The 20,362-nt window shown below is 49.3% G+C and overlaps 1 protein-coding gene across 1 annotated transcript in view; it reads left to right on the top strand.

Annotated features, from left to right (window-relative positions):
- The window catches only part of Wdr1 (WD repeat domain 1), a 34,958-nt gene extending 15,828 nt beyond the window's left edge, over window positions 1–19,130 (top strand). The window contains exons 5-15 of the mRNA XM_021162238.2: window positions 265–445; window positions 5,318–5,395; window positions 5,616–5,696; window positions 5,955–6,188; window positions 8,787–8,874; window positions 10,703–10,859; window positions 12,446–12,533; window positions 14,750–14,860; window positions 15,787–15,960; window positions 16,228–16,372; window positions 18,023–19,130. Coding sequence (XP_021017897.1) covers window positions 265–445; window positions 5,318–5,395; window positions 5,616–5,696; window positions 5,955–6,188; window positions 8,787–8,874; window positions 10,703–10,859; window positions 12,446–12,533; window positions 14,750–14,860; window positions 15,787–15,960; window positions 16,228–16,372; window positions 18,023–18,129 — 1,444 coding nt within the window. The 3' untranslated portion in view covers window positions 18,130–19,130. The remainder of the gene's footprint in view (window positions 1–264; window positions 446–5,317; window positions 5,396–5,615; window positions 5,697–5,954; window positions 6,189–8,786; window positions 8,875–10,702; window positions 10,860–12,445; window positions 12,534–14,749; window positions 14,861–15,786; window positions 15,961–16,227; window positions 16,373–18,022) is intronic.
- Window positions 19,131–20,362: the final 1,232 nt, after the last annotated feature.

Below are 20,362 nucleotides of genomic sequence, written 5' to 3'. Positions count from 1 at the left end.
CCTGTAGCACCATCCACATGGGAGCTGCTGACACTGGGCTCTGCAGATGTAAACATCTGGCCCCTTTCCCATATGGGCTCCATCTCTTCTGAGACACCTTTGGATATAGAGCTTAAAGGCCCAAATGAGTCCTTAGGACTTAGAGCATCCTGAGGTAGGTGTACAACATCCTCCACTGGCCTGTGCTCTAGCAACTCTGCTGTTGTCCTTCTGGGATTGATGTGTTTTCCCCTTATTTCTCTCTCCTTGACCCTGATTGGAAAGGTTTGGAGCTGTCTTCTTATGGGACACTGGCTCTTCTGTGGGTGAGATCACAGGACACAACAAAGTCATCAACAGTGTGGACATAAAGCAGACCAGGCCCTACCGACTAGCAACAGGGAGTGATGATAACTGTGCTGCATTCTTCGAGGGCCCTCCATTCAAGTTCAAGTTCACAATTGGTGTAAGTGAGCTTTCTTTTCTTATGGTGGTTTTTGGGTGAGCTTTGAGACTATGGGGTCTGGATAGAAGTGATTAGTTGCAGGAAAGTAGCAGTGGGCTACAGCTAAAGGATTTGTCCCAGGATAATGTGAAATACAACATATGAGAGTAGTGAAAAGCCAGTGTATTTGGCTGTGGTGAGCTAAGCCACCAAATTAGCAAAAGGTCTGCCTCCAGGACATCTGGGTTGGCCCATAGGGTACCTCCCTCAGAGGCTGTAGGGGCAAAGATGCCTCAGAGTGGAATCTGATTGAAGGAGAAGGAACCACGTGCTATTCTTCAAGCCTATTCTTCAAGGAGCATTGCTTGGAGTCCCTGCTCTGCACTTGTCCCTGGCTTGGCCAAGAAATAGGCTCCTCTACCCTCTGTCCCCATCACGGGCTGCTGATCTCTGGGCCTTGTCTGGGGGCAGCTGGGAGTGCTCACGCTTTGTCCTTTCTGCTCTAGTGCTCGTGCTGTATTCTTGAGTGAGAGCAAGTGCTAGGGGTGAGGGCTCTGTGTCTTGGGCAGCCCTTGCAGCTCTCTGCTTGCCCTGGCTTTCCTAGTGACTTTTCCACGTACCATGAACAAAGCAGGCAGTACTAGTTCTGGTAATAGGAGATGGGGTGACTGTTTAATCAGAAAGGACGTATCTTCTGTCCTTGGAGGTAGTTGGGTTTGGGGCTTCTCCAAGGTCTTCAAACTAATCCTTCAGGAATGTCCGTGGTTCCAGTGCCCATACCTCATCGGGGATTAAGTGAGATATCCTTAAAGTGGCTTGCTGAGGAAGACTGTTAATTTTAGTGTTTTAGTAAGAAGTCGTAAATAGCAGGCATAGCATCCCTGGCAGGGGCAGAGGCAGGACTCCTGTAGTAGGCAGTTTCCATAAACGGTCTTGGCTTACGGGTACAGATGACTATCTAGGGATTTCCTCTTTGTAGTGTTTCATCCATGGGAGGCTAAGTGAGGCCAGTGTGTCCAGCAGGTTTGCTGATCCAAGCTCTTCTTAACCTCCCGTAGTGCTCTCTCATCCTGGTCTGCTGCTGCTACCATTGGTGGGTAGTGGCAGCATGGCTGTTGTGGGAGCTTAGTTGAGACATGTGGCTCAGGGTCGGTTTTCTTAAGCTGGGCTATGAAGACTGCTGAGCCAGCCAATCTCTGGGTTCTGATCTTGGGGGGAGGGAAGGCAGTGAGGTTTCTATAGTAGCCAGAGGCTGTCCTGCCATTTTTAATGGTGCTGTCTGCCTTCCCTGGGCCTCCCCCACACACTGTTTGGACTCTTGGCCTTGGTCTGAGCTGTTTGTGGACGGGATTCCCTTTCCTGTAGCAGGAGTGATCCTTTCTCTTACTCATGTGAATTAGACTTGGGCAGAAAGAGCACAGTGTAGCTGAAGAGCATTTAATGGATATGGGGTCAGAATTTGTTGCTGGAAAGGAGCCCATGCCTGCACTTGCTACTACTTCTGTATGGGCTCACTGGGAGCCCAATTAGCACATCTCTTTTTTCTTTCCTGGTACAGACTCCTACCACACAGTCCCAGCTGTTCCTGTCCCTAGGGGTAGGCACTGTCATCTATGCTAAGGTCCTTGGAGCCACAACCCTGGATCCTGGGTAAAGGCCTGGAAGAGGCAGAAAGGGTTAGGTAGTGCCTGGCACAGAACTAGTTGGTTCTGCTACCTTCCAGCTCGGGCAGTGTGCCTGTGTACTCTCTCAGACTAGGAGACCTCCCTGCAGAGCCCATGGCTATGGGGAGGGTTCATTTTCCAGCTGAAGCTATTCCACAGACCCAGCTGACATAAGTGAGAGAGGCCTCATTGGTAAGGCCCTAAAGACTTGGAGTCTGTAACTAACTGTATGTGTCTGACTTTGGCCTGCTGGCCAGCAGGAGTGAAGCTACAGTTATAGGGCTGGACAGTGTGGGCTCTCTGCCCTGATATGGCTTCCTTCCTGCTGTCTTCCTCCTGGCTGTGAGTGCGGCAGGGCAGGAAGACTGATTTGCCCCAACTAAAGGACAGGTGTACTGACAGATGGGGAACAACAGAAACCATATGGTTGGTGAGATGTGTGTTAAATAGGGCTGAGCGTCCACATGTGGGCTCTGATGTTGAAAGCTAGAGGTGTAGCGGTTCTGAGGAATTCCTTGAGCCCTTCCCAGTGAAAGGCTTTAAAAATTAAAATATGTGAGGGTGAGGTTTATTGTGTTTTACTAGAGGAAATTTTTGTTTGTTTGTTTAGTGTAAACCAAATAACAGCCCTTTGTCACTAGATCTTTCATTCCTAACCTGTGAATGCTGGGAATTTGGTTGCCTTCACTTCTTTTTCCTATCTGTAGGCCAAATGGCCTATGCTTACCAGAACCTTATCCCAGTGAGCAGCCTACAGGCATTCTGTCCTTGAATTCAAAAATCCAGTCTCCCATCTACCTTTTACTTCACAGCTAGGTGAGAGAGCCAGAGCTTATAACTGACTGAGAGGTAAGGTGAATAGTGGCCCTATGGGAGCTTTCCCAAGTACTGGGCAGGAGGTCTCCATATGTGTCTGGGACAGGGCACAATTTAGGGGTGAGTTCAAGATGCTACCTCAAAACATAGTTGTTGGGAATTTCTGTGTGGTATGTGCTAAAACCAACCTGTGACGTGCCAGTCTCAGAAGGTAAATAGTAGCTAAGAGAAAGATAAGCAGACCTGATATACAGCTACCGTATCCAACTCGCTTGTCCAATTTGGAGATCATATCACATCATCATTAAGAACAGGGCATAGACTTGAGCTATTCTGAAGTAAGCCCAGGTTCACCATAGTCATACCTACCTATGTCTTCCAGGCCCCACTACCATACTTGAGTGTTGTCTATGTTTGAAGGTGAGGTGGAGAAATCTTTTTCCTGGAATTGTCCCAAGCACTGCCTGCCTCCACCCACTGTGGTTTTTTTAGATATAGTAGGTGACTTTAAGAGGGTCGTAGGTCATAGGGTCCAGGGTTATAAGAGAGAGAGAGACCATGGGATGGGGGTGGGGGGTGTGGGACCATCTCCTTGTTGCTGGCTATCCCTGTCATTGCCCAGTGGGCCCATGGCCACTTTCTTTGGAGCCTTTGGCCGTTCCCTGTAGGTGAATCACAGAGGAGACCTTTGGGATCTTGGAGCAAGGCTCTGTCATCATCTGCAGACAATTACTCTCCCTTTGGGAGGCCAGTGGGAATTGAGAAGAACTTCTGCAGAGGGTCCTTAATGAGCTAACCCCGATAGTAAGCATGTCCGTGACAGAGTCGGGCCATCAGGAACCCAAGGGTATCTGAATCCCTGTCAGTCAAGTGGATTAGAGTGTCTACTTCAAGCTTGTTTTCTTGGTAGTACAGAAGATGAGGATGGGAGAAGGAGGAGATGGGGGTGGGAGGGTTCTTGGGAAACTCACTGGCACAGCCTATACCCAGGTTCATTGAGTGTTGGCTACACGTAGCCAAGAGTAGTTCCAGGGGAAGGGGATGACTTTACACAGGGAAATTGGAGACTGAACCTGTAAGATTAAATGTAACCCCTCTGGACAGCTGGGCCAGGGATCAGAAGTCTTGTCTGGCTTAGCAAATGGCAGGGTTTAGGTAGCCATATGAAGTGGCTGAACCTCTGGACTCAGTGAGACTGTCCAAACCTCTCCCTCTACACTGCAGGGCCCTCCCTATGGGAAAATGCTATTCTTAACCCTCATTTTCTTTGGCCAATGGGCTGCTGTTACCTATTCCCTGCCACACAGGGTCTATTTCAGGAGCAGACATGTCTCTTGCCCATGCCTGGCTGAGTTACAGGAAGGACTGATGAACTAAGGCTCTAAACGGGTTCATGTAAGCTCTGTAACCCTATTTATTCTCTGCTGTCTAGCCTTCACTTGTCTCTTAGACCTTTGTGGTCTCTAGGGCACACGACCTCACCCTTACCAGCTTGTGCATTTGCCAAGCTTGGTCACAGGCCTTATTTGAGGACCTGGCCCTGGGAGTTGCCTCCAATGTTGCCTCCCAGGGTCATCCTACATCTGGCCATGCAAGTCCTAGATGTTTCTGTGTCTGAGCCCAGAGAACCAGTGACAGGAAGTTTGTTAGAGCCCAGAATTGAGTACTTAACTGCCTGCTTTGCTCTAATGCTCCTCTCATGGCATGTTCCTTTCACACAGTGATGAGTTGGCACCCCTGGCCCATCCTCTGGGTTCCAGTCTTGTGCTCTCTTGGAATGGGCATTTTGGCTTCGGAATTCTAGAGTGCTCTGGTACCCTATGCAAATAGAGGAGGGATCCAGAGTGAGCTGACACATCGGGCTCCTTTGCTTGCTTTCTGTAGGACAGGCAGAGTAGGGAGACTCCATAACTAGAGCAGGAACCTTTGGTGCCATCACTCCTTCCCAAGACTGGGGATTGCCCTGGCCTGCCTTAGGCCTTGCTCTCAAACTCTGATTAAAAGTCACAGCCACTGCTTGAATTTTTTTTTTTTTAAAGGTGGTGGTTGTTCAGAAACATCCCCAGACCTTAATAGGAGGTACCTGATGTGGCTGTCTCAGAAATAAGCAGTCTGGGGCCTCAGTGGGAAGAGGATGCATCAGGAGGCCCTTGATAAAAGGGAGGCAGACCTGGCTGAAGGATGGCCTTCCAGATAGAGCAGTGACCAGGCAGGAACAGACTGCTGAGCTAGATGCCATGATGGGCTCTCCTGGGCGGTTCTCTGTTTGCTCTGAAGTGGTCTGTGGGCTGATGACTTACTTATGTTACTTTGGGAGGGTTCAGGTGGGGGGGGGGGCAGCGGGGGGAGGCATGTGTTAGGTAGAGAGCTTTTGTGAGCTTTGCCAAGTTAGTGACAGCCCTCTCTCCCACAGGACCACAGCCGCTTTGTCAACTGTGTGCGATTCTCTCCTGATGGGAACAGATTTGCCACAGCTAGTGCTGATGGCCAGGTAAGAACTGGGGCAGAGAAGGAGGCTGTACATAGGCAGGTTCATGGCAGTGTTCCCTGTTCCCTACTTCTAGGGTGCTACCAAAGCCCAGCAGACATAGGCCTCTCATTGCATTTCAAAGAATGTTCAAGGTTCCAACTGTACAGCCACAATCACTGGGGAAATGGTGGGCTAATAGCACATGACACCAGCTTCTACATAACTTGTTTGTTTCTTGAAGATTTTCATTTATGATGGGAAGACGGGAGAGAAGGTGTGTGCCCTTGGAGAAAGCAAGGCCCATGATGGAGGGATTTATGCCGTGAGTACGAAAATGTTTTCCTGAGCTGCTAATTTTAGTTTGGCCAGTTCTATGTTGATAGTCATCAAAGATTGTTTGAAGCTAGATGAATATTTGATATAAACAGCTAAGAGTTGAGCCACAGCATAGAGTTTTAAAGGTCATAGTCAGGTGGTGGGAGCAGCCAGTGGCTGAGCAGGAGCCTTCGCGGGCTGGGCCCGTCCTACCACCTCCTTGAGGTGCAACCCTCTGACATGTGACACTCTTTTGTTGAAATAGATTAGTTGGAGTCCTGATAGCACTCATTTGCTATCTGCCTCTGGAGACAAAACCTCTAAGATTTGGGATGTCAATGTAAACTCTGTGGTCAGCACGTTTCCCATGGGCTCCAATGTTCTGGACCAGCAGCTGGGCTGCCTCTGGCAGAAGGACCACCTCCTCAGCATCTCCCTGTCTGGATACATCAACTACCTGGACAAGAACAACCCCAGCAAACCCCTCCGGGTCATCAAGGTAAGCCTTATTCTAGGCATGCTGTGGGTAGAAAACAGACTCCATTGGTCTACTATGAAAGTGGGGAATCAGGGATGGCCAAGTAGAAGAGCCGTGTTGGGTTTTCTTGACCCTGGGAGTTTTGGCAGAAGTCAGCTTGGTATTTCGGGGCTTTAGTAGCCTCCTGGAAGTACTGTGAGCAGTGCAGAGTTGGGGTCTGGGGACTTTGAGCCACTGTTCTCTGTTGCTGGAAGTCACTACTTCCCAAGTGACTTGGCCTGTTAGGATTGGACTGTACCTCCTCACAGCTGCAGGATGAGAGTGGGAACATGGTGTGAGGACAGGTATAGAGCATGCAGGGTGGCATGGGAAACTGTCAGGGCCAGTGGGAGGGTATGGAGGGTAAGGGGCGTGGCGAATAAATGAGGAGTGCATTCATCTGTGAGCTCAGTGGGAAGATGGCCTTGGATCTGGATTATGGTGGGGTTCACAGCATAGAGGACAGGAACAAATGAAGTTGGACAAGCTGCCAAGACCCCAATGGAAGCCCAAAAGGCCACCCTTGACAGACCATAACTTGAGGTTCAAAACCATCCCTGGGGCTCACTCAGCCAGGTGCTTCAGGCCATGTTGTGCTTCTCTGGCTCCATCAGCCCCTGCCACTTTGGCCTCTTAGGAGACCTGTAGCCAGATGGTCGGAACAGCTCCCAGGATCACCTTTAGGTGATGTCATGTCTTTAGGCAGTTTCCTGGGTCCTTTAATGATAGCCATGACCATGACTAAAAGCAAATTGGAGAGGAAAGGGTTTATTTGGCTTACACTTCCATACTGATGTTACTCATCAGAGGAAGTCAGGACAGCAACTCAGAGCAGGGCAAGAACCTAGAGACAGGAGCTGATGCAGAGGCCATGGAGGGGTGCTACTTACTGGCTTGCTTAATCTGCTTTCTTCACCAACCTAGTGAGAGTACAACACACAGTGGGCTGACTCCTTCCTGATTAATCACTAAAAAATGCCTTTAGCCCAGTCTTGCAGAGGCATTTTCTGTAGGTGAGAGTGTACAGAAGCCCGAGGCCTCCTGACCTCCCAGCACCATGGTAACTTGGCACAGGCCCTGGGGATAGAATTGGGAGCCCCTCTATTGTTGGGTCCCGGGGCATAGCTGTGTGTGAGACAGACGACAAAACATGTCTATCACTGCAGCTGTGAAGTTGTATTGTGGCTCCAGTTTTAATGGTGAGAAGTCAGGCAGACCTAGTCCCCTACCAGGATCATGCCTGGAATAGCCAAGTGGCATTTTAGTGGGCTGCCTCCTGGGCATCTTGGCCTAACTACTGCTCTGGGCTACCCCTTCTGCCAGACTCGGAGTCCTGCTTATGCTTCTTGGCTAGGTCAATTCTAGGGTTATCATTGTCTTTCAAGTTCTCAGAGAAACCTACATGTCAGCCTATCCATGTAGTGTATAGATCATGCTAGGTTGCAGCTGCCATTCTCAGGCTACAGAGAACACAGGTGTTCTAGTGAACCAGACGTGTGAGATTGGAACGTGATTCCTAGTTGTCTAAGCTGGAGACTTACCCGGGCGCTTTAGAGCAAAGGGCTTACTACAGGCTGCCCAAAAGAGCTGGCTCAGGGTCTCAGGAGCTCGCCTTTGTGGTGCTTTCTCTAGCCTATGTTTCTGAAGCTTAAGGTTATGTAAGAATCATCCGAGAATACTAACTTTTTAAACAATTCTGCCCAGAGAGGACTGAAATCTTAAAGTGCTCAAGCAAGGCTGTTGCCATAGACAACGAGTCCCCCTGAAATCTTGCCAAGTGCAGATTTTCATTCAGTAGGCCAGGCAGTATGCTTGGTGCCTATGAGGCCCATGCTGGGTTGAACAATTTGGGCTCATGTCTTTTAAGAAGTTATTCAATGTGTTCTACCAAGGACTATCATTGTTTTCTGAGGGTAAATGCCGTATTATGGCAACAAAGGAAACCCATGGAATCCCTGAGACAGGATGCAAGGAGGAAGTCCCAAGCAGGGAGCAGACCTAACAGCCATCAAGGGTTCTGGAAAATAACAGAGGCTAGTGGGGATCCAGGAAAAGGGAGAAATTAGAGGACATTTGAATGCTATCTGAGCCACTTACAGAGAAGGCGAGAGGCACCCTCTAGAAAGTCCTATATACACAACAAGGTCTCCTGCTTTATCATTAGTGAAGGATCCTAGGAAAAATTAGTACCAAGGAGGGCCTGAGCACAGGACGTCCACTGTCTAATTCTATCCTGGCTGCCCCCCTCCCTGTGAGTGACCCAGCTGATGTGCCCATTGGAAACAGCAGGGCAGGGTTTCCCTCTAGGTGCCTTAGGTCCCTGAGTGCTAGGCTTTGATATAGACCTTGTTCTTAGCCCAGGTAGGTTTAGATATTGAGGGAAGCAGCATTTGATGGTTTGTCAGATCAGCTGACTGGGACATAGATGACTGATAGTGAGTGGCTCGGGACTTACTTGTGGGCAGTGTGTCTGCTGCAAGCACAGCTCAGCCTGTGAGTACATACTACCTCAGCTCAACCCAACCCATTCTCTCTCTCTCTCTCTCTCTCTCTCTCTCTCTCTCTCTCTCTCTCTCTCAGGGTCACAGTAAATCCATCCAGTGTCTGACCGTGCACAGAAATGGTGGCAAGTCCTACATCTATTCTGGGAGCCATGATGGACATATCAATATCCTTTGACTGGGAGGTTGGCACAAGCACTGGCAAGAGAGAGAACTTTTCCATTCCCATGGTGCTGGAGGCCAGGTCAGCCAGATGGCTCTAGCCCCAGCTGCACTCACGAAGCAGTCTGACCTCTGGTCATCTGTCTGCACCTGGTGCCTTGACCTCTACAGGCCTTGGGCAGAAGAAGGCTTTGGCCCTGCTTTCTACTCAAACTAACACGATGCCTGTCTCTGCACTTGAGCCCTTTTGTTTGTAATGAAGGTGATTGCTGTGTCAAGCTCTGTCACTGGCAATGAAATCATTGAGTCTTAGGATTCAGGACATACAGACCCTTAGCAGAGGCACTTTGCTTTAAATATGGGAAACTGAAGCCCAGAGAAGCAAGGTGACTCTCCCAAAACACAGGCCTCTTAACAACAGAGCTGGAGCCAGAACTCAGGAGGGCATGGGTTCTTTGTACCCTGAGTCCCCAGTCACTTACAAGTCCTTAGGAAATATGTAACTGTTTGAGGCCTGCCTGCCATGCCTGTGCTGTCACTTGTTTGGGGCACCCACTGTGAAGCTGGCGCTGCATGATGACCTCTTACTCACATGTTGCTGGCTTCCCAGAAGAGACTATCTCTATCCTCACAGCATGTCTCCCAAACCTACTTTGTCTCTGGTTTTCACAAGACCCAAGAAGATCTGCCAGCCTAGAAAGGTTGGATAACCCACCCTCTACCACTAGGCAAGGAAAAGTGTCACATCTGGTGGCCAAGCAGTCCCTTGGGCCAGCCTGCCCTGTAGTTGTAACCCCCTCAGCACCACTTATATCCCTTATGCACTTTTTACAATCACACATGAACCTTTAGTGCCCATGTCTAGGTTCCCATCCCTACAGCTCCCGTATCCTGAGCCTCCCACAGAAATGACGGTGGTCACTTGAAAGGAGATGCTCTTTGGTTGTACACTTTAGCCACACCTTATCCCACTGCACCCGAGGCTCAGCATCCACACACCACCCATGTAAGATGGGCCTCCTCCACCCTCAGGGTGGTACCCAGTAGCACCTAGGCAGTAGTTACTTGAGAACTGGGGCACAGCCAGCTTACCTGCGGGTAGTCTTAGCCTCGGTTACTGATATAGGAAAGACAAAAGAAGCATTTGGCTCACATTCAGTGGGCAGCGACACATAAATCACACTGTTCTCTGCACACGGTACTCTGGTCACTGCAGAAGCCCACCTCACAAAGGCTGCTCTAGGAGTAGTCAGTGATGCTAGTTAGAGCATGCCACACAACCTGGAATCGTAGTCAGAAGGGTTTTATCCTTGTTCTTGTCACCAGAGAATTTACATAGAGATACCTACCCTGGCAAGGAGACCCAAACCTAAACCTGAGTTCATTTGTTTCCTGTGTACCCTACAGTTCAGAGGTTATACTATACAGTGTTTCTTGTATGCCTGTGTCAGGCTGTGACTGCTGCATGTCCTAGCACTTTCTGATGTACCATAGGATTGTATCAGTATTCAAAAACTGCGATTTTGGACTGTTACACATCAGGCATGTCAGCTGTCATGGCCATCATAGACAAGTCTTCCTATCCAATACATTGGCCTTGCATGCATTCTTAAGAAGGTTGTGGTATTTATTGCCTTGGACCTTTGGCTAGTAGCCAGGCTGACCCACTACCTCACACTGCCTTAGCTCACTGAAATCCCAAAGTTGGCCATCCATGAGAATACCTCCTGTCCTTTCTGCAGTATCTTCAGCCTGCATGAAGGGCAGCCATGGCTCCCTAGAGCCGTAGGCACCACCATCCTGACCTCTGCTTTCTCCTTAATCACACCCCACATTACTGGGATTCAGAGACAGGAGAGAATGACTCCTTCTCTGGAAAAGGCCACACAAATCAGGTGTCCAGGATGGCTGTGAATGAGTCTGAGCAGTTGGTCAGCTGCAGCATGGATGACACAGTGCGGTACACCAACCTCACACTGAGGGACTACAGGTAAGTCCTGCCTGAGGAAGCCATGCATCTAGAGAGGCCCAGGAGTACCTGAAAAGGTTCCGGGTCAAGGGTGGTTCCTGCCTACCCTTCCTGTTTGTTTTGTATATCATTCAGATATTAAGCCCAGCGGGTTGAGCAACAGGGCCTGGTAACTAGGGTCACGGGTGTAGACCCTTCCCCCAAACAGACTGCAGCCCCATGAGTCATTAGTTTGTTCTCCGTTGTATTTTTCTTACAATATAGACAGTGACGGTGGAGCTTAGGTTGTTTAAAAAAAAAAAAGTCAAGTGACACTCAAAGGCTCCTGACATGCCAGGTGCTGAGTTTGAGGACCAGCCTCCTGTTTGAGTATAAGTGGGCATGTGACACTGAATCAGAGTATCCATCCACAGTGACAGTAGGTGAGAGCAGGCAAGAGAGCTAGATGGGCTACTCCAAGTCATTGTCTTAGAAGCACACTCACCAACCAGCATTCACAAGACCTACCCACTACACTAACTGACAAATATCCCTGTCCCCTATCCTGCCCATCATGTAGTCCTGATGACTCCAATCGTGGCCTTTCTTGACCCAAATCCTGCTCAGAATGTGTCTGGCCTGGAGAATGATGGGATCCTGGGCGACATCTTTATATGTAGGGGGTCAGAGAGCAACTTTCGGGAACTTATCTCCTCCCACTCTTTTTTGTTTTTTGTTTTTTTGAGACAGGGTTTCTCTGTGTAGCCTGGCTGTCCTAGAACTCACTCTGTAGACCAGACTGGCCTCAAACTCAGAAATCTACCTGCCTCTGCCTCCCAAGTGCTGGAATTAAAGGCATGTGCCACCACTGCCCAACTGGGCGACATCTTTATGAGCCCCCTATCCCAGACATGGGCCTGACTGGCAGCAGACCTGCCTGTGTGTCCTGTGTGTTCCAACCAGTGGCCACTGGGCATCTGAGAATAAAGGCACCTCAGACACCCAGGGCTCCCAGCTGTCTGCTTTCTATTGCCTTGTGACATCACTTGTGAAAGTTGGCCAGTTTTCAGCTTGTAGCTGCAGGGGTCAGGAGAACTTGGGTCTCTGGAGACCAGCCATGGCTTAGCCTAGTTCTGTGGAAGCTTGCTAGTTAACATTTTCAAGAAAGATGTGACTATAAATTATTCTAGATGAGTTTTGATAACATTCATCTAACATAAGGGGACCTGGGGTCTTCATTAAAGGCATTGGAGTGTTCTAGTTTCCCTCTTGGGAAGAGCAGCTATGAGCCTCAGAAGGACTCTCAGTCCTGTATGCACCTACAAAATTGCAGTCTTGGGCCTCCAGATGGGTGGGAGATGATTGAGCTTCATTTAGCATAGGTGACAGGAAGAGGCTGCCCAGCTCCTCCAAGCTCTACTACTTGCTGCCACCTTTTCCCCACTCTGGTCTCCCTTCATGATGAAAAGACCTCAGTGCCCTCTTGTGCCCTTCAGGAGAGGTTACAGTAGGATTTTCCTCTCCACGTAGCTAAGTGATGCAGTCTCTGCAATGTGTGTATTGATACCACACTGAGCTTCTTGAACGTAGAAGTAACCTGCCCTCCCTCCTCTCTCCCACCCCAACAGTGGACAAGGCGTTGTGAAACTGGATGTTCAACCAAAGTGTGTAGCTGTTGGCCCTGGGGGATATACTGTGGTCGTGTGCATTGGACAGGTATGGTTAGCTACATTTTGTCCAGAAGTAGTGGGATATGAGATGTAATAGTTTCTGGATTCCGCCCATGTCCTGATTTCCTTTTTCTGATACTATGACAAAACACAGACCAATTGGGGAGGAAATGTTTACTTTGGCTTTTAATCTATGTCACAGTTCATGATTGAGAACAGGCAGGGCAGGAACTCAAAGCAGGAACCCTGGAGGAACACTGCTTACTGATCTATTAAAGGTTTATGCTCAGTTATCTTTCTTACCTATCCCAGGACTGCCTGCCTAGGGATGGTGCTACCTACAATGAATTGGGCTCCCCTGAGTCAGTTAGCAGACAAGACAGCGCCCCACAGGCCAATCCAGTTAAAGCAGTTCTTCAGTTGAGGTTCCATCTTCCAGGTGACTCTTCCAGTGTTTTGTGCTGCAGGCTCATCTGGCTGTGCCTGTGGCTTCTCAGAGTCCCTGTGCTGTTAGGCAAAGTGCTGTCCCCTAAGTCGGAGCACAGGAAAAGGGCAGAGCCGGTCTGAAAGCATCAGACCAAACTGTGTACCACCTATCTGTCCATAAGGGTCTGAGACACACTCAGCTATGTGGTTTTGTCATCATCTTTCTTAGCCCTTCCCTGGTGGAGCTGTGCGATTTGAATCACTTTCTCACCCTCTCTGAGCTCTTGAGGTCTCCCTAACAGAAACACAGACTGGTCTTGAAGATATAGTTGCCCTACTCCTTGCACAGCTTAGCTGTTGAGTGACACTGCCACATGAGGATAAGGGGAGGCCCAGGCCACATTAGCTTCTGAGTCTCTGAAGTCCCTGCATACCGTTTCCTCTAGAGTAGCTAGAACAGAGCCCTCGGCTCACATCTCTGCCTGACCTACTTTGTGCAGAATTCTGCTTCACCGTGTCATCTCTGCAAACCCAAGCTTCCCATCATGTAGGCAGGGCCAGCAAGTGACTAGTGGTTCCTGTTGGCATGAGTGACAGACCCTGCTGAAGAATGGGCCATTCAGGATCTCCCCGCCCCTCCCTGAAAAGAGAGAGTGGATTCTGTGTCCCAGATAATCAGATGTTCCTGCCAGATAATTACTACACTCAGTCTGGGCCAGCCACAGGGCACAAAACAGAATGAATGTACTGCATGCAGTGCCCTGGGCACGGCTGCTCTCCATGGCAGAGCCGCCAGCCTTTATCAGCACCTGGCCTGGTGGACAGTGCATGAGGACTTAGGGCCTTTTCTGTGGCAAGGCCTCACACAGACACCTTGTCCTAAGCCCCACTGACTTCAACTGAGGTCATTGTGACTGTGAGCTGGCCGTCTTTGAGGCTGATCTGAAGAATTAGCCACGGTGGGTAAAAGCAGGGACTCAGACTACCTGCCATTCAGAAGCTAATGGCAAATTCCTCTACAGTGTCCTAACAGGTCAGGGCACCAGCTCCCAGATAGAAGGGTTTTCTCTGCGTGTGCATACACCATGTTACCTGCTGGTTGTCGAGGACAAGCCAAGGTCTGCGGGTGACCTTGACTCGTCAGCAAGTAGCTTAGTCAAGATCAATCCTCCACATTTTTCCAGAGCCCTGATAGCGAACACATGGAAGTATCTGTCACTCAGGCAAACATGGCTGACCCCAGCATGACTGAGTGTGGTGTAGCCTTCTCCACACACCAGGTCTTCCACCTTTATTTTAAAGCAGTGTAGGACTTGCAGGCTGTCTCAGAGCAGTAGCACATGCAGACGCCCTGTTGGCTCCCTGTTAGGCTGTTTTGCCCAGCCCCTCTTCATGCACCTGGAGTTACTCCAGAGTTCCCTCAGGGCTCTACTGCTGACCTAAAGACTGGAGAGAGACTTAGTGCTAGATGTCCAGTAACCCTTTGTCATGGATACCACACTGTCCCCCAGACTGAACAAAAACCTGCACTGCACAGCATTAGCTGTTTCTTGTGCTCTAGATCTAGAGTTAGAATCCTCAGGGTCAGGCTGCTGCCCCTTATGGTTAAGAGTCAAGTCCTTTCCTGGTGCTTCTGCCCTCTGCCCTTCAGAGACCAGCACTTCACATGGTCCCATCACTGAACGTTTTCTCAAGTTCTGGCCAGCAACTTAGAGTAACATAATCCTGATGGGGAGGGTGTGGCTGGGGCCAAGAGCCACTAACCAGAACTCGGTACTCCTGCTGCTGATCAGTGTCTCAGGGTCCACTGATTTGACTGCATCTTCCATGCCACAGATTGTCCTTCTGAAGGATCAGAAGAAGTGCTTCAGCATCGACAACCCTGGCTACGAGCCTGAAGTCGTTGCTGTGCACCCTGGTGGGGACACAGTGGCTGTTGGTGGCACGGTAAGGCCCTTTTCCTTTATTCAATGACCTTGGTATCTGATTTGGGGCTCAGAGAAAGCCAGTATATGCCAGAATCACAAAGAAGTAGGCTCTAAGGCTGATGAAAGAATGGATTTGCCAGCAAGGGCAAGCAAGCAAAAAGAAAGCTTCCTTCTCCCTTGTCCTTTAGGTAGGCTGCCACTAGAAGGTGTGGCCCAGATTAAAGGTACATGCTCCTAACTCAAAGATCCATATTAAAAGCAAGTCTGGGGGCTGGAGAGATGGCTCAGTGGTTAAGAGCACTGACTGCTCTTCTGAAAGTCCTGAGTTCAAATCCCAGCAACCACATGGTGGCTCACAGCCATCCGTAATGAGACCTGACTCCCTCTTCTGGAGTGTCGGAAGACAGCTACAGTGTACTTACATATAATAAATAAATAAATAAATAAATAAATAAATAATAAAAAAGCAAGTCTTCCACTTCAAATGATTTAATTAAGGGTGGGGAGAGACCTCAGAGATGTACATATCTGCTTGGATCTTAGTTAAATGACAACCAAGAATAACCATCATATAAAGTTGTACCTGGCACATGGTGACAGGGTACTTGTAGGAGACAGGTATAAATGCAGCTTGCCTGGCACAAGTGGACTCTCTAGAGGCTGGGAAGCTGTTTATGCAGATTTCTCCAGGTTGACCTTTCAGGAAACCATGAGCACTATGGGCCCCCTTGGCAGCCAGACAACACACACAGGTGAGGAAGATGCTGAAGTGAAACACTTAAGGGGGTGTGTGGAGAGGAGTCAGCCATTTCTTGGCAGCCCAGGGCACGTACTGGTGCCTACTGAGCCATGGCAGAGCACTTGACTGAAGCCCTGACTTTCCTCCGTGTCAGGGCACGTGATATTTATGGTTAAGGAGTAACTGCTTTCTGTCTCTGCCTATAGGATGGCAATGTGCGTGTATACTCCATCCTGGGCTCCACACTAAAGGATGAAGGCAAACTCCTAGAGGCCAAGGGACCAGTGACAGACGTGGCCTACTCTCATGATGGTGCCTTCCTGGCTGTGTGTGATGCCAGCAAGGTGGTCACAGTATTCAGTGTAGCTGATGGCTATTCGGTGAGTAGGGTGCAGACCTCTCCATCCTACACTAGAGGGCGTAGGGGAGTACTCCAGCCAGACATTGTTGGGCTTTGCCTTCCTCAGCCATGTCTTCATCTTCATGAGCGGCAGGCACCTGGTGGGGCTCTTGGGAGGATGCTGTGAGCTGGGGGTAGTGATCAGGTACTGGGGCTTCTCCCTGTTACTTCAAGGGCTGGCTGGGAGGACACATGGCGCTCTGGCCTTAGCTCTGATATTAACACCTCTGTTTTCTTTATGTACTAGGAGAATAATGTTTTTTATGGACACCATGCAAAAATTGTGTGCCTGGCCTGGTCACCAGATAATGAACACTTTGCCTCTGGCGGCATGGACATGATGGTGTACGTCTGGACGCTGAGTGACCCAGAGACCAAAGTCAAGATCCAAGGTAACTCCTACCCTTGGGCCTCAGCCCTTCTAAGACCAGGGCTCTGTGGGCTTCTCCTGAAGTAGTACCCTGATCATGGTTTCTAGGGTCAGGTGACCCTGGGGTCTGTACTTTAAGGTGACCTGATGAAATGTGGCTCCATTTTTCCTTCCAGCACACACCAGGCACTCTGCTGGCCTGCAGAGGAACCCTGAGACATTCATTCCAGTAAGAATCCTTGATCTCCAAACGTAGTGCATACACGAGGAAAAGCCTGCCCTGTTTTCCTCTCCACCCCACTCCTGTGCCTTAACTCACAACCACGTTATCCCACTGTTGTCAGCAGAAGGGTAATTGGAGCCATGCTTTGCCAAGGAAACAAGAGTTTTTTAAAAATCATTATTCTGACTATCCAATGTCTTACCACTGCTCCTGCTATTAACTCCTTGTTAGGGTTCACAGTCACATAAGGCTGGTGGTCCTAAGTGAGACAGCCACATGCCATTTTTATACAGACCCCTTGGTCTACATGCTACTCAGAAACAACCATTTGTGTTCATTGGAACAGGGATCTTAGCCTATTGTAATGTTCTCCTGAGATCACCTTCAACAGCTACAAGTCAGGGAGGCAGACCAGGAGGAGCAGCCCTGAAACTGCTTCCAAGCAGCCATTTTGGGTTGTAAGGAAATCTAGAAAGTTCACAAATGAAATGGACCAGGAAAGTAATGTGTCAGGGTTAGTGGTGCATAGAACGGACATAGCATCTGTCTGCTGTGCTCACAGACTCCCAGATGCAAGGCCTTAGAGCTGGCCTTGCTGTGGAGAGAGTGATGCACTTAAGAGTTCTGAGGCCTAGGATGGCGTGACCTCCCTCTCGAGAATGGGGCTGCTAAACCAGGCTGGGAGCCACCAAGGTGTAGGGAACAGGGATCCTATAGAGGTGCCCCTTTCCTGGAACTTAGAGCCCCTGGAACTTCATGAGAAGTTAGGGCTGAGTGAAGCACAGAGGTGCAGTATCTCATGGCTGAAGTTAAGAATAGTGTAGGTGACATGGCAGTTAGTCTTATCCTCCAGTGTGACTTCTGGAGGAGACACCAATCAGGTCCTCAATGCACTTCTTGTTATCCCCACCTCTTCCACTTACGGGCATGTGACACTCAGAGCAGGACCTTCTCAAGACATCAAAATCCAAAGAGCTCAAGTCGTCTGTCAGAAATAGCTTACCAACATTTGCATATAAAGTGTACCCATTGATACACTTCAAATCACTGATATAGCATGTACATGGCACATAAACACTTGTCTGTTGTAGTGTTTAGAGCATGACTGTCATGTCTGTGTCGAGTACAGCCAGAGCCATTGTGAAGCTAGCTGGTTTCCTGCTTGATTGGTTCAGTCTCTAAATGCAGCTCCTATGGACCTGTGTTCCATCCCGTCTGCCTGTTGACCTGGATGTGAAAAGGGATGCTTTTCCCCCAGAAGTTAAGACAGGAGCCGCTCTGAGCTACTGCCGACTCACCTGCTCTTGCCCGTCCTCACAAACTTGTCCTTGTGAAGGTGGACCTGCCACTGTGGTAGATGCTGTTTCTGCCTCTGGCCCAGTGGCTCTCTCCTCTTAAATACAGGTAGAGGCAGTGGGCCTGTTTCTTCAATTTCCACTCTTTTCCCAGATGCTCACCGGCTGCACCACGTCAGCAGCCTGGCCTGGCTAGACGAACACACACTGGTCACCACCTCCCATGACGCCTCTGTGAAGGAGTGGACAATCACCTACTGAGGACGCCGCTCACCCCAAGGACCGAATCAGGGACTAGAGTTTAACTGCCTCAGAGCACCCTTCTCTTAACTATTTCTCTAACGCTCCCCTTCCTGCCTGCCCTGGGAGTAGGGAGGGCCTACGAGTACCCTCCTCTCTTCAGGGTGTCCGTGTCTGTACGCGTCCTTCTGAGAGCTTTAGACAGTTACAGTTTGCACATGGGAAATAAAGCAAGCACTTAAACAGCATGTGGAGCGTACCTAAAACCTTACAGCCCACCAGACCATGAGAGTGTGGAACATTCCAGAGGCAGCAGCCTCCAAAGCACAGACCCAAGCCCCTGTGGCTCTTGCAGCTTCTCAGGAGGCTGGGTAGGGAGCAGGCCACGGCTCCCCTTCCCCATGCAGGATGCATTTGCACTGGAGAGGAGGAGCCACTCTCCAGCAGCCAGCGTTCTGTGTAGAGCAGGTCTGTTTCTCCGTGTAAGTCATGTTACATGGCTGCCTCCCTGGACCCATCCCCAGATCCCATGGGGACGTGTGAACCTTGATCTCATTGTCAGAGTTTGTGCTTGATTTTTAAGAATGGAATCATGGGAATTTTTTTTCTTTCTTTTTTTTTTTTTTTAATGTATCTTGACTGTTGTCTGTCTTGTTCCTGACCTGGCGCGCTGACAGTACCTTGTCCAGACAAGTAGAGCCCTTGTTAACCAGACTGAGGTGTCCTGGTCATGTGATTACCATGCTTCACTGTTTCCCTGTCTCTTCCCAACTCTGGCCCCAAGAGCAGAGATTAAGGACAAGAAGATGTTACTGTAATTTGTCATGTTTTTACCTTTTTTTTTTCTTTTTCAGTGCAGAAATTAAAGTAAGTATAAAGCCCCGTGATTGGCAGTTTCTTTGCGTGTGTCGGAATCACTGGTAAATGTTGGCTGAGAACAATCCCTCCCCTTGCACTTGTGAAAACACTTTGAACGCTTTAAGAGATTAGACTGAGAAATAATTAAATATCTTTTCTCTTGATTGTGGATCACTGGCTCTATGTGGCGGTGCATGTGGGAGGATGGGGCGGGGTTTGGGGAACCACCAGCCAGCTTCTCTGGTGGGGTCTTTATGAACCCACATTGTGGCCATGACATGGAAGGACAGCCCAAGAGAAACCAAGACTCCTAGTCATGTTCCCATCCCTGCTTCCAGACCCAACATGGCCTGGCCCACCCACTTTCTTAGAGCCCAATTTCATCTGTAACAGCATTGGGCCTGATGCTGTCTGGATCCTAGCTCGCCCTCCTGCCAGGAACTGGGTCTAGGTGTTTGAGAAAACTCGTGCAGCCAAAACAACTCAAAGCACTGTGCTTGGGTACAGATTTTAGTCCCCATAAAAACTTTCCTCTCTGGTTCTTAATACTGATTCTGCCATCCATGTGTAAAGGATAACAGAAGTCAAGAAAGTTAATTACACCGTGGGAGATGCAAACCGCAGAGCAAGGTCAGAAACATGCTTGCCATTGAGATCAGATGCTTTCGTGTCAAGGAATCAGTGGGTGAATGACAGCAGGCAGCACCCGAGGAGGGTAGCCTGTCTTGTCCTCATACAATGCTGGGTTAGACGGGATATCAGAGCTGACAGCGGGCACCGTTTGCTCCAGAGTGGAACACTCCCTGGGAGAACTTAGTGAAAAGTTTTGTTTATGTGTGTGAGGATAAGTGCATATGTATTCCATATGTGGAAGCCAGCTTTGAGTGAGGGCCTCTTTTCTGAACCTGGGGCTCATGTTCTAGTTAGACTGCAAGCCAGCAAGCCCCAGCAGTCCTGTCTGACTTCCTTGGAGCTGAGGGCATAGGCATAAAGGGAACACCTGCATTGCACTGTGCAAGCTAGGACTGAATTCTCACCCTCACGACGATGCAGTAAGTGCTCTTAACCACCCAGGCATCTCTGCAGCCCCCAGATTTGTTCCTAAGAAAAACGGTAAAAGCAGCACCATTGGACTATATTCATAATTATCTCGAATCCAAGCTGGCAGAGACAGCTCTACCAGACCAGGGGACACTTTCATGTGTTACTGCCTGGCAGGGTTTTTTTTTTTTTTTTTTTTTTTTTCCCATAAAAAATAGTATTTTTAAACTATGAGAAGAGAAACCATGTCGCAGGAGAATACCCATCAAGTGACCCCATTTCCAGTGTTGCCATCTAACTCTGAGTGTGTGTATGATAGTGTGGCTTTATTTCTTTAGGGACTTTTCAAAAGAAA

Source organism: Mus caroli, chromosome 5, assembly GCF_900094665.2.
Source record: "Mus caroli chromosome 5, CAROLI_EIJ_v1.1, whole genome shotgun sequence".
NCBI classification, from domain to species: domain Eukaryota; kingdom Metazoa; phylum Chordata; class Mammalia; order Rodentia; family Muridae; genus Mus; species Mus caroli.
Note: the sequence above shows the minus strand (reverse complement) of the source record. Positions and strands in the feature narration are given on the sequence as shown.